Below are 17,140 nucleotides of genomic sequence, written 5' to 3'. Positions count from 1 at the left end.
TAAAAACATTTCCCTATTGTTCTTGTACATTTGCTGTCTTTTTTTTATTTGATGTTTTTTGACCGTATTTAAAAAAATAAAATACATCAAATATCTGGCAAAAAACAGCAAACTTCTATAAAAACAGTTTTTTTACAATATACGCAGGGAAACCAGTAGACATCAAATATTTTTTTATTTTAATGTGTGTAGACATAAATTATTAAAATAAACTCCTTTCAGATTATACCTTTCATACCCAAAAAGCACAGATGTTACGCTACTTATCAAAACTTTGACAGGAGGGACGCAATTTGTTGTTTTCTGTAAAATGTTAACAATCAAATCCATAAACTAACAGCTGGTGTGCTGTGTACATTAATTCTCTGGTAAAATATCCTTTTTTCCCCCTTTTTATTATTAAACATGAAGCTGCTTTAAAAGCCATTGTTAGACACAAGCAGCCCTATATTTCAATGTCATTACCGTCCAACTTAATGTACTGTACGCTAACTTGATGGATCTTCTGGGATCAAGCAGGTAAGGTTACAAACAAAGGCACACATGTATGATTGATGGCTCTTTTAGAAAAATAGAGAAGCGACGAGACAAAAGTTGCATAAATGAGAAATTTTCTCAGGAGTTGTCAGTCCTCCAAAAGGTCCCACCCGTTTTTCCCATCAGGCACTTGGGCACTTCCTGAAGCCATTAAAGCAGAAGAGGTGTGAAGTATATTAATGAAAGCGAACACATCCCACCTCACAGGGCCTGCAAAGGCGAGATAAGAGGTCTCGCTGGACTAGGCGAGAACCTCCACTCGAACACACACACGTGCTTTCCCAGAATAAGCCTCACACATCATCCCCTGCCTTTTGTCTGTCTGATCTGATCAGTGGTTCTGAGCGGGAAGAGGGTGCCTTGCTATTTGCGCTGTCATCTTTCCTTGTTATTCTTCAAACAGGCTTACGTCTAATGTGATGGATAAAGCATTCAAAAAGCATCCTCAGGGAAGCTATGGTAGGATAGAGCTCTCTTGCAAGTACAATTGATTGACCAGCGTAGCTGCAATACATTGTCTGATATTGCTATCACGGTACCTTGCAAATTTGGGACGGCTATTGGGTTGAATGGTATCCAGCACTGCACTCCTGTCCAGCAATAACATTATTTGTTAGGGAGACTTTCTATGCTCCGAATCTAAATCAGACTACTGCATAGTACACACGCAGAAATGAGCTTTTCTCGCATAACAGAGACGGATGCATTCCCTTTTTCTGCACAATACACAAGCAAATTTTTTTATATTTTTGATGAGTGAGAGACAGAGCAAGTGTGCGCGCTTGTGTATCAGTGAGTAGCAACATTTAAAAAGCCTCGCTTCATTTAGACAAGCTGCGTTAAGACTGTTATCATTATAGACTCAAATGTTGTCATCAAGCATATGAAGATCAAAACTATAGCACAAAATCTTCATCAAATTCTCACAACGCTATAATTAGTTTTGCTCTTCTGTACTACTGCGTCAAACGACTCACTTACTTACAGCTGTTGTTTCCATTTATTAAAACTCATCTTGAATCAAAGCCTCAACATTGAAACTAAAAGAAATCAATGAGTCTCCTTTTCATCTTGTCTGCAGACCTCAGTTATTATGTCAGAAATTGTGTTCGACACTGAAATTTTTTGTCTCTTTGCAAGTGCATCTCATTTTAACCTGACCAAAAGTTAAATGCAGACATAAAACCTAAATCGGAAGATTATGAAGCCCGTTTCAGTCTAAAAAGATAAAAGACCATTTCCTAAAGGTTACTTTGTTGGTCGTTCCCAATTTTAACAAAATCAAACCTCAGGAGTGACAAAGTCATCCAACAGAAATGTCAAAGATGGACAGCATGACAAGACATGAAAACCGTGATAAAATCCAGGTAATCATATAATCTTTTTTTTTTTTTTTTCCTAAATACATGCACAAATGTTTCTGTTGCATTGCTTATAAGTTTTTGAGGTCTGAAAAATACAAAGCATTTCATAGGTTTCTCCATTTTATGCCAATAAATGCAAGTATATACAATATTTTATTTGAAATTTGGGAGAAATATTGTTAGAATGAAACAAAAATGATCATTGTACCAAAATTCTCTTTTTTAATTTATCAAATGATTAAATTTGAAAAATATTTAAAAAAATGTATGTGAACGTACATAGTTGTGCAATAAAAAAGCATGATGAAAGGGATGAGATTCTATCGTTAGCTATAAGAGGCTGAATAAGATCACTTTTGGGGGAATGTCTGGCTGTATTTCTGGCAGCATTTCTCTCACACTGTATTTCAAACCTACACAAGGTGAAAAGCACTGATTTCTAAAAAGGTACATGATGTACTTTCAACTTGTATTAAAAGGAACAGTGTCCCTTCTCGCTGACATTCTGTCATTGAAAAGCACTAGCTGATTGCACTGAACAAACTCCCGTAATTTCCCACATCAGTATAGCAGTATTCTCTTTAGAAAAGGCAGGAAGATGTTTTCCAATTTCTCCCTCTTAGTGGCCTGACGTCTACAGCAGGGAACATGACTGGCAAAAGAGGAAGTACATGTAAACCATAACTAATATTTTACACAGCAGGGTCTGAAACAGAAGGGGTCATGCAGCATATTAGCTAGCAATGGGAACCTTAGTGACCCAGCAGAAAGCATCACCTTGACCCCAGTATCTTCCACAATATGATGAGCTCAAGATATGCATACAAATAACTGCCGGCTGCTGCCAAAATTCAACATGCATATTTTGCATGGCAAAGCTATGAGCAGATATGAAAGGAATGATAAGTGAAAACGCATGTGAAAATTAACAAAATAGAATAGATTTATAAATATACCATACATATCAACATACACAAAAAAAATGCAACATGACAACATATTGGTGACATATTAGAATAAACATGTCATACTATTCTTGAAATAACAGAAAACAAATGGAATGAACTCAAAAAGTAAACCCAAGTGCTTTTCATTTATTGTCTTTATGCACTTTTTTTATATATATTTTTTTCCCCTATATTATTTGCCAGTTAACTACAATTACTAATATTAACATGGTCGCTTTACAAAATAAAATCATAGGAAATGCATAAATTTTTATGATGCATGTATTTATAATCAAATTTAAACATCACGTATTCCTGTCTTAAAATAAATTGGTACAAATAGAGTCACAAACTGAAACGCAAACAAAAAAACAATTAAAAACTCCTTCATTCCTTCAATCCTGATGTCATGTTTTTGGTGCACTCAGCCCTTTTCGCAGGCTGCTGTCGAATTCTCCTCGCTGAGCTGTTAATTATTTTGTTGGAAGGCCCTTGATCAAACGTTTGACAAGTTATTAATCAGGAAGGTGGCCTCGGCGGAGGTGCTGAAAGTTAATTTCCACACCTCATTCCGGGGAGATGAATCTGAGGTGCAGGGTGACAGGGCAGCTGCCTCATCAGCACCGCAGGCCTCTGGAGGTTGAGGGTGACCCCCTGTACCACCTGATCTCCGCCACTCACGGACCAAAACAACTTCGAGACACGTGCTACCGTATCCATCTCTGACCAGCACACAACGTACATCGGAGCGCTGCCGCAGGTCTATTAGCCTGAACTGGGCTTGACGTGCCACCACAGCTACCGATCGGGGAGGTGGGTGGTAAACGGCATCCTCATGTAAGAGACAGAGGTGGGTGTCTGTTAACACAAGCTGAACAAGTTCAGAGCCTTCAGGCTCCATCTGGTAATCGAGACTCGTGGGCTGAGCGTGCCACTCCTGACTGGATCGCTGAAATCTGACTGTAGTGTAGATAAGCAACTGCACATGTGCAAGCGCTGGACGCTTGCCCTTCATGTTACCATGTAAGAGAAACACCAACCTGGCCAGGGTTTTATGGAAACGGCACGTAAGACATGCACCAGAGGGTAGGAGCAAATCCTTAATATGGCAGTCCCAGTCAAAGGACAAGCGTACTATGTCATTTGACAGGAGTGGATGGTCTAGTGCAACTTTCTCAAACGGACAAACGGCCTCGAGTAGGGTTCGGCAGAGTTCTTGGGTCAAGTCTGCATTATAGGTATACAAGGTGAGTATACTGCTCTCAGTTTTACCGGTCAGTCTTACAGTTTGTCCAGCAAAACCTATATGAATCTCCAACAGTTGCTGAAAGGCTAACTGTAGAAAACTATCTAAAGAATGTGTGGAACTGGACATATCGGGCAACGAGTTAAAACTTATAACCAAAAGCTGAGTCTGGAGGAGGACAATAACAGCAGGCTGTGGGTCAGGTTGAGAGCAACCGCCAACACTGAGCCAATATAAAGCTAACACCGTCTCTTTCATGAGGAGGTCAGCGGGAATGACACTGTGTAGGCAGGAGAGAAGCTGCTGAGGTGGAAGGTTCTGGAGAAGGAGCAGTGATTCAGGAACTGGTTGGAGCCTTTGGCAACACAGCTTTAGTCCCTCACTTTTTTGGATGGTCACTGAACCGTTTGTCTGAGTCGCTTTAAGAGAGCTTTTCATTGTATCTGTATTGAATATTGACACATCTTGTTTGAAAGGCAAGACTACATTTTGTTTCCTATGAGTCTCAAGGGACGGACTGAACTGAAACTGGGTTGCCTCAGAGTTTGCTTGTTGTCTTAGAGTCAATTCAAACTGGATGTTTTGTACAATGGGTAGATCCTTTACCAGTGAGCACATTTGGTTGTACCAGCCTCCTCCTGTACCACCAGTTTCCTTCAAAGAATTTGTGAGCACACGTCCTGCGTCCGCCAAGATCCAGGACACTCTACCTACAAAGCTCCCCAGACTAGTGCCGAACCTTCTTCCCTCCGGATGGGCTTTGGCTACTTGGCTCTCAACCGATGTTCTGGATAAAAAGTGCTCGCTAAATTGGCCCCCTATGGTAAGTGTGCTGGATGGGCTATGTCTTTGAGAAAAGGGCTCCAAGCTAGTCAAACTAGGGATAAGAGCTGCTCCTCCTCCTGTGGACAATTGTCTACTCTGTGCATGGGATTCTTCAGCTAACAAGCTCCCTTCTGAACCTGTGACCGGGTGCCAAAGACACCGCTGCTCGACATTGCAGAACCCAGAGGTCCCGTTACTGCACTCCTTGGGTGCACCGGAATCCCAGAGACCTCCATTCACCCCCGTTTCCTCCCCCTCCAGCTCCTTATCTGTCACGTCCACTGACGCAACTTCAGTTTCTGATTTATGAGAGGCTGAGTGCCGCTTCTCCCCCTGGAAGTTGACATTTGTATGAAGCTCCTTTCCTGGGCTTTGGGAACCTCTTTCTTGATTGTTAGTGGCATAGTGTTCTGCGAGTGCCCTGGGTGTGTTAGGAATATGTAGAGATGTTGAAGGTTCCCATCTATTGAAACTATCATCTATCTTATGTTGGGGACAGAATATGTCGGAAGAGGCAAGAGATGCGGAAAATGTCTGTAGACACAAAGGGAAAATATAGATTTGTTTGGTTATTCAATCACTTCATTGTTTAAACTAGAATGAATCATTCAAATATTATTTTAGCATTGTTTTGAAAGACAATAGTTTTTTTGGGATATATTGTATTAATTATTTTAACCAAATTGTTTCTCTCATTCAAGTTACAAATTACAGCTCTGGACCAAAGTTCATTTCTGAGAAGGGACTTTGTAAGCTGTGTTTAAAATTCTCATTCTGTATTCTACCCCTCACTTCTGATTATCTTGTTGGCCTCTGGTTAAGTGGACTAAACACTTCACCCAATATAAACAGAAGAGCCAGGACTGAAGCAGCGACACGTAATTGTTTGGAAACACCTACTCCATGAATCTTTGGTGTTAGCCCTGCATGCTATTTGCAATAGCCGCTTTTCCGCAGATGAAAATATGATTAGGCCATTGCTTTGATGCACTCTCTTTCCAGGGGGTAGCCATAAAGACATGCAAAACATGTAATAGGTATAAAATATGTACATCATAATCGAAACAATGCTTGCTTACAGAGAGGGAAAAAGGTCAAATTTATCCTCAAAATATATTATCAGACTTTCTGTGGAAAGTAATAATCCTTGTTAGGACAGGCGGCCCATATTTTTTTAAGAATGAGAATGAGATTAAAGAACAGCATATTTTCTTGGTAATAAAAAACAAACACCCACAGGATTGTCTGACCTCAGAATACCTTCCGACTTAAATAAGAGTTCGACCTAAACTAGGTTGCATATTTGTGATATCACAGTAGATTAACATTACACCTATGACATCAATAATATTAGTGTAATTAGTTTATATATAATAATTTATATTAAATATACAGCATGAATAATATAGACACAGCATGGATAATATGACCAATTCCTTTTGTGATGAATTAAATAAAATGACAAGTCTACAGTATTACTACTACGCAATAGACTATGCAAAAATGACACATTTTTGTAGGCCAATTCGAAAGTAAGCTTCACCTTGGTTCCCTAAACTGAAAGCCTATGCATTTTTCGCAAAGGCTTTTAGAAAATAAAATAAGCTCTGTGATGGGCAAAAGGTGTAAACATCATGAACCTTTGTTAATTAAGACAACCTTTACAAATGAATACAACATTTGTTACTTTTGAAGCCTAAATACAATTGCCAGAAGTACAAAAGCTAACAAGGGGCTATTAACAGACACTATGGTCGCTCGATATAAACATCACCGCAAAACCTTGGACAACTCTTTCAAACTTTACTAACATGTTCCCTAGTAAGCAATATCTCCGTAAATGTATCCCCATCTACATTTTTGGAGATTTGTACCCATGTCGCATTATTTGTGAGGTTTACATGCACGGTGAAGTCTAACGTCTTTTACACACAGTCTTTTACACAACAACCATGCTACCGTCAAGCTAAATTGTGTTACTGTGACTGCCAACAATAATCCATACATCTGTTTTTATCATTTCTCTCCAAGGTATAAAGTACAGTTTTCTGAAAAGCATAAATTCATGCAAGTCTACTAACAAAACAGATAAATGACAAAGTGGAGGAAACACCACATACTTACCCTCAGACCCTCTCCAGAGACATCCTGCAGGCAGCTGCTTTTTAAAGCTTCTGGGTCATCTTCAGCTTGGACGAAAACATTATGTGAGCTGCGAGGAAGAATATTCACAATTTGAGATACAGAATAAAAATCCAACATTTGTAATTATATCACAAGGATTAGAGAAAAGCCCAGCACATTCCTTAATGATATTTACACTGGAGCATGGCCACAAAAGAGCAGAGCAATTAGGTTAATATTCAGAACCACACAGCTGTAGTCTTTGTTTTGAAGAGTGATTTTAATTATTTTTGCTACGGTTATGACACAAGAGACCTCCAACAGCCAACAAAGGCAAAAGACTTTAAGCCACACAATTTCTCGCATCTCCAAAAGTGTCTATTAGATTTGTAAAGCAAAGGGCCCGAATGTCTGGATGTGATTAGGGCCACTCAGCTAGCTGTGAAATTAAATAAAATGCACGCATGTAGATTCGAGGATTTACATACAAGCACTTCATTCTCAGACTGTTCGCGTGGGGAGGGAAAAGCAGCTTGGTTGGAAAACGAAGACGACATCCTATCTAGCTCAACAGGATTTTGGACAGAAAGCCGAAGATTTAATGGAGCCTTGTGCGCAACTTGTTGGATAGCAGAGCGTGTACGATTTAAAACCATGAAAAATATCAAGAACTCCCCTGGTGGGGAAGAACAACAACGGGGTATTGAGCTTATACTTGAGCTTGGGTTTGTGATCAACAGAGCATCTACTCGGAGCATTTCTGACACAAAGAGAACAGACAAAGAATTTTACAATGAAGATTTTACAAAACCGCAGTTTCCACTGCACGTCCCAATTTATACCGTATTTACAGTTAGGGGTGAAGAACTGTGAATTAAATTGACTCAGAAAACATGCATAACATTTTGAAACTGCTAGTATGTTCTAGAGCCAACATAGCGCTGTATGTTTCTGAAACAAGCTGGTCCTTTTTAATACAAGTATGCTTATATCCGTAATAATAATAATACATTTTGAGTATCGCTGCCTGTAAGCTATACAAACTGACACTTTGTAAACACAACGTATAGCATTTAGTTTGTCATTCATAGATATACTGCAGGCTGCAGATACTGAAATATGTTGTGTGCTGAAATTTCATATCTTGACTGGTTGACATCTCCAGGGCTTCTACCATAGACGGTATAAAATATGGACGACGTGCTCGCACTTCCAATGTAGAAAACTTAAGCCAAAACGTCAGGAGCCAGAGTTTGCTCAGTAGTGAGCACGAAGAAGAGCCCGGTAGCAAGGTCCCTGATGACCCTCATGTTACCACGCCCCTTTTTCTATCATCTTATAACTACAAGCAAACAAATTAAAAAAACTATCACTTAAAAATACATAAAGTGATAAAAATTTACTAAAATATTAGAAAACATCTTTGGAAAAAAATATTTGAAATGTAACTGGATTTTAAAGTTTGGCTCCTATCCCCGTTGTTTCCATGGAGAGGGTCGGGTTTGTGACCTATACTGCAACCAACCACCAGGGGACGATCAAAGAGCCCCCAGCTTTACTTTTCAGGACGTGAGAGGCACACCCACTTTCTACCCAAGCAGAACCTCTACTCCATTTCTGCACAACAACCTCTCGACTCGTCCTCTCTTTCAGTCTATACCCTGTTTGTGATCTTTCATTCATGGATCTCTCTAACCGTCTGTGAGTTTACAGAGTCCATTTCTTGGTGACCGGCTTCTAGCACCTTAAGTTGTAGCTCCATCTGATCCATCCATGGTTTACAACAGCTCTCTTGATTGTCTCTGAAATTATTGTTAAAATGATTAAATCAGAATTCTCCAGATAAAAGATAACTCTAAACTGAATTGTTGCATCCACTTTTGTTCAAACCAATACGAGCTATTCATTAAAGAGCACAAAGACAAAGATGATAAAGACTTCTACATCTTTGGTAATAAGTGAGAGGGAATGAATTCCGCCCGCTGTTACCAACATTTGTTTGCATTCGCACCGCATTCAGTGTTGTTTTTGCACCCGATACACTGAACACATCATGCAAATCAGGCAATGTCACAAACACACCAACACAATCTGTGCCGAATGCAATTTCCTGGTGCTATTCCCCATCCTGCTGCTGGAGTGTGAGGTGTATCTCGTCTTCACCACACGTCTGGATGCACGCCCAGGTATATCTCTATATGATAATCGGTTCCCCGTGCCACACTCGGAAGACCATTTAGATGAACATCCCTTTAAAACGATATTCATAAAATAATAATTGTACCAGAAAAATAACAATGTTGTAAATTAGATGCAATCTACAATCAGTATAATTTACACTAAAGTGTTTGCAAAGAAATATGTCAAAGAATAGCATAAAAAAGCACTGCATTTAGTGCCTGGTTAAAGTTTTCTGTAAGTTTTTAGTTTGTGCACAGAAGTATCGCAGCTGAAAAGTATTTACAGTTTAGTGAGCGGTCCTGCTTACCTAACAGAAGTGATTTGTGCCCAAGATCCTGAATCGAGTTAACACATTCATTTTTTTACTTAATGACAACTGAGAGCTGTCCTGTATTTTCTGGAAAATATGACTCAGTTTAAATAAAGAGCGAGAGAATGCAATAGAGAGAATGGGCCTTTAAGAAATTTAAGGTGAGCTAAATCTTTCTTCAAGAGGGGGCCACATCTATTAAAATCACAATGTACGTAAATGGGTATGAATGCGTTTATTCTCAGGAACAACAGCAAAAACTATTCTCGGCAAAAGTTTCTCTGTACTGAAAAACGGTTGATTAAATAACCGCGGTAAAACCAAAGGAAAGCTTTCAATCAACAGCTACACAAACAACAAAATCCAATATAGAGCTACATCAAATACCCTCTGCTGCCATGGTGCGCAAAACAGGCAGGAATAATCCAAATTTAATTTCATCGCATATTAAAAAACCCGAAAACTGTTTATGTGCAAGAGACTAAGATGCAATATTATGCCTCTCGCTGAAATCTAACCTCAAATGAATGTCTGATTCTCTATGTACTCATCAATAAAGTGTGGATAAAAACAATAACAGTCCTGTTTCTCTCCTACCACTGAGAACAAACAATATTATTGTGTTTTCAACATCAAATTGTAATGCAATTTAGGTCAATAAGAATTGTTTTCTACATTGGTTCGTAGTTACTACGCAAATAAAATACTATGCTAACGGGCTTTCTGTTCTGGGCACACATCCATACGATGCTGATTGACACCAGTGACATGAGCTATAACATCAAAAGCACCTGAAAAAAGTCTTAAGTTTCAAATCCAAGAATTAATTATAGAATTTCACTATCCTAACTTGATGACTTTATTCTATGATCTATCAGCATACTACAGACTTATTAGGTGCTTGGATATTTCTTCCCAAATTTGCTTAGTTAACCGCTTAAAAAATGCTGTGCAAACCTTCTGTACAGACAAAGTTGTGAGGAGAAAAGAGGAAAGCGAATCGTTGGGGTTAACTTCAACATTCCCAAAAAATAAGATGTAAGTGTGAACGTGCATAATCAAAGCGCAAAAACAGAACGAAACGGTTTTCCAGCGGAGCGTCAGAACAGGTGAGAGGCATCTGTTTCTCAAGCTGATGATGAAACTTGCGGGAGCACACCTTCTGTCTGCAAACTAAAAGTAAAACACTCACAGGTACGGATGCACAAACTCGTACTGAACCTCTGCGCTTAATCCTACATACGTACAAAGCCCAAGGAAATAAAGCAGTGCTTTCACAGTGGCCTATGAACGAGGGTTGGGTTCATTTTCACAAGCACTTAGGAATTTTTTATATTTATGGAAAGCTACTTTTAAAACTTCTATTAAAGTTACTACATACTTATGGTCTACAGTAGCCAAGCTGCAGGGGTTGAAAACCAATTCCTTTTATCCGTTCCTACAGTATAAAATATGGGAATCATATGGGTTTGTTTTATGGGAATCATAATATATAGTTATCATCGGCATGCCTAGTATTAAGCGCATATGTTATTAGGAAAATATGATATGCAATTGTTACAGTATTTTAGAAGCCTCCAGCATCTGCATGCCAAACTGCGCTAATTGAACCACATTGAGCAGATACATTTTCTTGCACAAACCACTGATTGCAAATCGGTTTCAACCATCCAACGGGTATCAATTTGAACACCACTACACAGAACCTGCAGCCCATAATTTTGCTTCCCGTAATATGGCTACCAGTAGACCCGTGCATGCATCTGCATATAGATTCAGGCAAACACGTTTCTGGCACTACTATCTTGATGCACAGATCGTTTTTTTGGATTGGGGGTGCTTTAAAAACAACTTAGATATCATACGGTTAGATACAGTGAAACATTTTATGCTCTGAATTGTAGATATAATTGATGTCTTCACTGCCGACCCTGTTTATACTCAAAACACAAGTACAACAAGTGCATTTGATCAAATATACTTAAAATAAACAGATATCCTAATTTTTTTTTTTTCAAAAGGTGCTCCCGGATTTCCATATTTGCTTTTTTATATTGTAGTGTTGGGTAAGCTGTTAATGTTTCACGCTTTTATGGATACCTTGGGAAAACTATAAAATGACACTCCAAAAAATGTTTAATTCTCGCAGGCATGTACATAAATATACAGTGCAAAACTGACTTTATCCTACTGCTAAATTAAAGCACATTTAGACAGTGTAATGCTTCTTTTGCCAATTTGTATATGAATGTGTTTGATGCGTGCATCAAATCCCATTGAGCAGTTATTTTGCTTTCGCAGAAGCCAAATCCACAGTCTATCAAACGAAGCCAGAACAAAATAAATTAGCAATCTGCTCGCCTGGCGGTTCTCACTTCAAACACACAAATCCATTATCTATAGAAAGCTTTGAACAACAAAGCCAAAGACAACCAAACAAACAAACATTTTGTAAACACAGACAAAGGAACAATTAGGAGGAACAGGGTACAGAACGTTGCTAAAGGCATCTAGAGCAGTACAGATAGATTTTGTGTTCGAGTGAGCAATGCCTGGAGGTTTACAGATGATGCATGACGTCTCTTGACTGCAGATGCAAACAGTAGCATGTCAGAGAAGAAGTCCCACAGCTGGGAGTGGGAGCTAGCTTTGTTGTCATAGTTGTATACACAAATGCCTGCGGAAGATCCTGGACCTCTTTAGCAGTCCACATCTGTCTTACAGTCTTTTTTATCAGACACACTTACATGCACAGACACATTCCAGCTAGAAGCACGTTTTAAAGACTGGAATGGGGCATGGCCTTGAAACACTATATGTTATTTGTACCAAGCATGTCTTTACAAACCTTGTGTTTGGTAAACATCTGTTACAACCTCGACAGAAGTAAACACTCAATATTTAATCTTAGATTACTGTGAAACAACTTTTCTCTTTCTTTCTTTCTCTCTCTCTCTTCTCTCTCTCTCTCTCTCTCTCTCTCTCTTTCTCTCTCTCTTTCTCGCTCTCACACACCCACACACACAGATTAACACACACACATTTTAAAACAATGCATTAGCCATGAATGTCAAGATGATGTTTTTTCTGCATTCCAAGTCAGCAAACCTATGAAATTGAACTATTTCGTAGCCTTATGTTTCTAAAAAACAAACTTTTTATTGTTTATTTTTTTAAAGGGACCGTGCCCCCGAAAAGTAAAATTCTGTTTTCATTTATTCACCTTCAAGTTGTTCAAACTCTGTATGACTTTCTTTGTCGAACAAAGAGAAAGATACTTGGATGAATGCTTATAACTAAACAGTTCTTGGCCACCTTTGACTAGCATAGTAGGAATATTGCTTTATAATATTCTTTGTTCTGTTAAACACAAAAGAACAACATTTTAAGAATGTAAAGAGCAAACAGTTCTGGAGCACTTTTGACTACCATTGTCATTTTCCTACTAAATAATTAGTTTCTTTTAAAAAGTCCACAATAGCATATATAACTAAATATCCTTGTCCTTGAGTCTTTTCCTACAAGCAACCAGAAGTGTCCCAAATCCTAGCCTGAGTTTATAAAAACAGAATTGCAGCATCAGAAGTTAATTTAGTTAATTAAGTGCCTTGATTAAGTTAATTAAGTGCCTTGCAAAATGTCAGTTCTGACCAAGCGTTATATCACATAATGAATCAGAGGAATGGATGGGGTATGTCTTACAGAAGATGTACTCACCTACAATGACTGAAAGAGTTCTCTGAGAACTCGGACGTGATGTAGTTACCCGATGTAAAGAATCCAGACTGTGGAGAGAAAACACACATAGATGCATGAGCACGCTACTGTGGTAAATGCCCCTGATCTCTCACTACTGAAAGACAGCTGTTTCTAACACACGGCACTTACGGCACACTAATTAAAGCAAACATGCCATTAGAAAACACCACAAATCACCATCATTCAGCTCAAAATGAGAGAGTGGAATGCAAGTAGTCTGGTAAACGTAATTGCAATCCCTCAATGAGCATGGAAATCAAATGCCTTTTATAGTGAACTGTCCCTGTTCGAATAAAAGTTAATGAAAATGTGAATTTACACATTAACTACAGATCACAGATAATTCAGTTCTAGCGCAGGAAATGTCCGGATCTTAAAGGAATGGTTCACAAAAAAATGCAAGTTCTGTAGACCACTTCAGGAAACGTAAACAACGATCCAAAACAGGTCCACAAGAACCACGCTACACAAACGTTTAAACAAAATCCAGCCAACAGAACATTTATAGCATGATCAATATATTAAAGAAGATTTAATTAGGTAAATCATAATAGATAAATGAAAATGAAACCGGAGGTGCTTCTGAATCTAGTGTTCAAGTGGATCAAGTGGTCTATACTTAAATTTTACATTTCTCTGAAATGTAAAGAACATCTTTTCAGTTCCTTTCCATATAATAAAAGGAGAGTGGGGCTCTCAAATATTATTTCAAAAGACAAAGAGTATGACGCATATGGACTAAATTTACGGTGCTTTTTAGTCATTTTATGTGCTAGACAGTTCTCTTATGTGGTGCTGGTACAGTCAGTAGACCAACACAGCCATTTTGTTCACCACAAAACCCCCCAAAAAGGAACAAGCATAAAAAATTGTGTTATAAATATGGCTCTCCATGGGAGGGATGTTAGTCAAGCAGCCTGGTGGGGACATCAGCATCTCAGCATCCCATGCAGGGGACCAGCATCCAAAACATATGTTGGTGACCAGCACTGTTGATCTTTCAACGGGGAACATTCATCTTGGCACAAAAGATTAATGGCAAAAGCATTCAGACTGTGAAGTTGGATATGCAAGCAATCGTCAAGCATGCACTAATGTATAATACGAAAAGTTTCGTTTCGACAAAAATGACTGAATGGTGCCGGCGAGAGTTCTGCTAGGCAAGTTAACAGTTGTTTGCCAGCATAAGAATAGCTCACGCAGAGAGAAAGAACTGTAATCTCAGCCCGCAGAACATGAAACAGCTGCTGTCTAACTTTACAATGAGAGACTTAACAGTCAGGAAATATTTAATTACCTGTCACAGCAGTGAGAGACATAGAGAGAGAGAAAGTTAGAGAGTGTCGGAGGCTGAGGGGAGAAGGAAAATAAGACAGGAAATGTAGGTGCGCACTTGCAAACTAAAGACAGAAACACGTTCGGCTCTTATCTGAAGACGCTGCGGTGCACAATTACTTTACCTCTCTGAGGAAATAAAGAAAAAAGGTGTAAAAGATAGAAAGAAAGAGAAAAGCGGCACTTGGCAAACATACCAAGAGGGATTTATAATTTTAGCTTGAGGGAGGTGTATTTGGGCCTCTTTGAAGAAGAAAGCTCCTCTACCTTGTGTGGGGGACCAATTGGCATAGCAAATACGAAAGAGTTTCTGATGACTTGCATTTTTCAACATAGGTTCTGCCCACCTTTTTTTCCCAGCAGTTCTTTTAATACATAAATATGTTACGTTTAACTTACGAATAAAGCTTCAAAGGAGTATAAAGAGTTTCCATCACCTTGCGCTTCTCCCGTAGCTGGGCAGCTTCTTGAGGATGGTTGAAATGAAACATGGTGGTCTTTCCAAGTTGAATGCTCATTCCTGAAAGAAATACAAAATATGGTATTGATTACATTTACATTTATGCATTTTGGAGATGCTTTAATTCAAAGCAACCCACAGTAAATTTTAACAATGTGTTTCTGATCTTACAAAGTTGCTACTTCGTCTGATTTCGTACCAAAACGAACAACTACTGGAAAAAAACAATACTGATGCACCCCCCCTTAAACCTAATGACTCTGGAGCAAAGGAAGATCGTACAAAAATGTACAAATCAGATCGTACAAATTCATACGAATTAGCCAAAAATTGCCATATTGTAAAATATTTTTTGGGTTGTGAGATTGTGTCGGTGTTTCCTGTGAATCAAATCCATTACGCATAAAGTTTCCGAAAGGTAACTCTTCACTGAGGTTGTGAGATGCCGATTTCTTTCTTCCGGTACTCCCTTTGGGGTAAAAAAAAATCTTGGCTCTATTAATGACTTCCAGGGGTGACAAAGTCCTTGAAAGGCAGGCTTCAGATAGATTTGGGCCATGGTTGGTCTGGAAATTACTATCATTTGTTCAAAGGAAATGGCTTGAGATGCCACCATGACCAAAGTGGGGAACACTGGCAAATATAATTTTTTAATGGGCCCCATTGGCATACTTCACTCTCTCCTCATGAGTCTCCTTTCCTTTAGTTGCCTTTTCTTTTTCTGATCTTGCTCCCAGAATAGATCAAGCCCTGGGAAGACAAGCTGTTCTGTCTGAATTGTGGAGGTTTTACCCTTTTTGAAAGGTTAATCCCACACACGCACTTCAAACCCGTTGCACTCTATCGGTTTCATCTGCCAATTAACTGAGGGTCGGGTGCTTTGTCCGCCAGACTCCTAACCTCAGTCATGTTTGGCTGTTCTGGAAGTGCCTGCGAGTCTTGCTGCGAGACGAGAGTCGCTTGTGTGGACCTTTACAAGAATTGAAGCCGTATAGGGCAGGTCTAGTTCACTCCAAGAGGTTGAGAATCCAGTGATGCAAAGTGGCAAGATTCACATGTACTTCAAGTGCGTCACAGATTTGTTTTTAAAACCTTTGAGGCTAAAAATATAACACATATATTTTTAACCCACCGTTTGGTCACAAAGAGACAAACCCAACCATTGGGTTGTAGATTACCCATGCTGGGTTGTTTAAACCCAAAATGCTGGTTTTGTATCTATTGTTTGGTTAAATAGAAACATTTGAGTTAATTTAAAAGGATAGTTCACCCTAAAATAAAATGTCTGTCATAATTTACTCATCTTCAAGTTGTTCCAAATCTGTATAAATTTCTTTGTTCTGATGAACACGCAGAAAGATTTTTGGTAGAATGCTTTAACCAAACAATTCTTGGACCCCATTGACTAAAAACCTCTTTACAATTTTTTTTGTTCTGGTGAACACAAAAGAAGATATTTTGAAGAATCTAGGACAGAAAAAGTTCCGGGGCACTTTTGACAACCATTGTCATTTGTTCTACTATAGTGGTCAATGGTGTCCAAGAACTGTTTGGTTACAACCGTTCGTTGTAACAAAGAAATATATATATATACAGGTTTGTAACAACTAGAGAGTGAGTAATTCATGACAGAATTTTCATTTTTGGGTGAACTATCCCTTTAACCAAACGGGCAAACAGCTGGGTTTGTGCCCATTTTGATCCAACGTTGGGTTAAAAACCCAGCATGTTTTAAAGTGTATCTCTTTTTGTTATCTTTTTCTGCTGGGTGTTTTATAATTACACTTGGCAAAAAGTATTTATATCTATATCTATAGACAGACAGACACACTCTGATGGTGCGGTTTTCTCACCCTGGGTCAGGAGGCAGGGCTGAGTCACCTCCACCCCACTGATTGCACACATGGCTCCTGGGAGCGGCAGGAGTGTGACAGACCCTCTCTGGTTCTCAAACACACAGTGTTCCCTCTGAAGAGCTTCACCATAGAGAACTGAGAAACAGAAAAACCTGAGAGTGAAAGAGGTTCTGACACTGCCGACAGCTTCCTGTCA

At 39.0% G+C, this 17,140-nt stretch overlaps 1 protein-coding gene across 2 annotated transcripts in view; it reads right to left on the bottom strand.

Annotated features, from left to right (window-relative positions):
• Window positions 1-2,198: 2,198 nt before the first annotated feature.
• Window positions 2,199-17,140, bottom strand: part of kif16bb (kinesin family member 16Bb) — a 34,790-nt gene continuing 19,848 nt past the window's right edge. For both annotated transcript variants that reach the window (XM_056760585.1, XM_056760586.1), the window contains exons 15-19: window positions 16,942-17,079; window positions 15,066-15,148; window positions 13,252-13,319; window positions 7,044-7,131; window positions 2,199-5,453 (exon numbers count right to left, since the gene is read on the bottom strand). In XM_056760585.1, coding sequence (XP_056616563.1) covers window positions 3,345-5,453; window positions 7,044-7,131; window positions 13,252-13,319; window positions 15,066-15,148; window positions 16,942-17,079 — 2,486 coding nt within the window. In that variant the 3' untranslated portion in view covers window positions 2,199-3,344. The remainder of the gene's footprint in view (window positions 5,454-7,043; window positions 7,132-13,251; window positions 13,320-15,065; window positions 15,149-16,941; window positions 17,080-17,140) is intronic.

Source organism: Triplophysa dalaica, chromosome 11, assembly GCF_015846415.1.
Source record: "Triplophysa dalaica isolate WHDGS20190420 chromosome 11, ASM1584641v1, whole genome shotgun sequence".
Lineage (NCBI taxonomy): Eukaryota > Metazoa > Chordata > Actinopteri > Cypriniformes > Nemacheilidae > Triplophysa > Triplophysa dalaica.
This window is presented reverse-complemented; position numbering and strand designations above follow the sequence as displayed.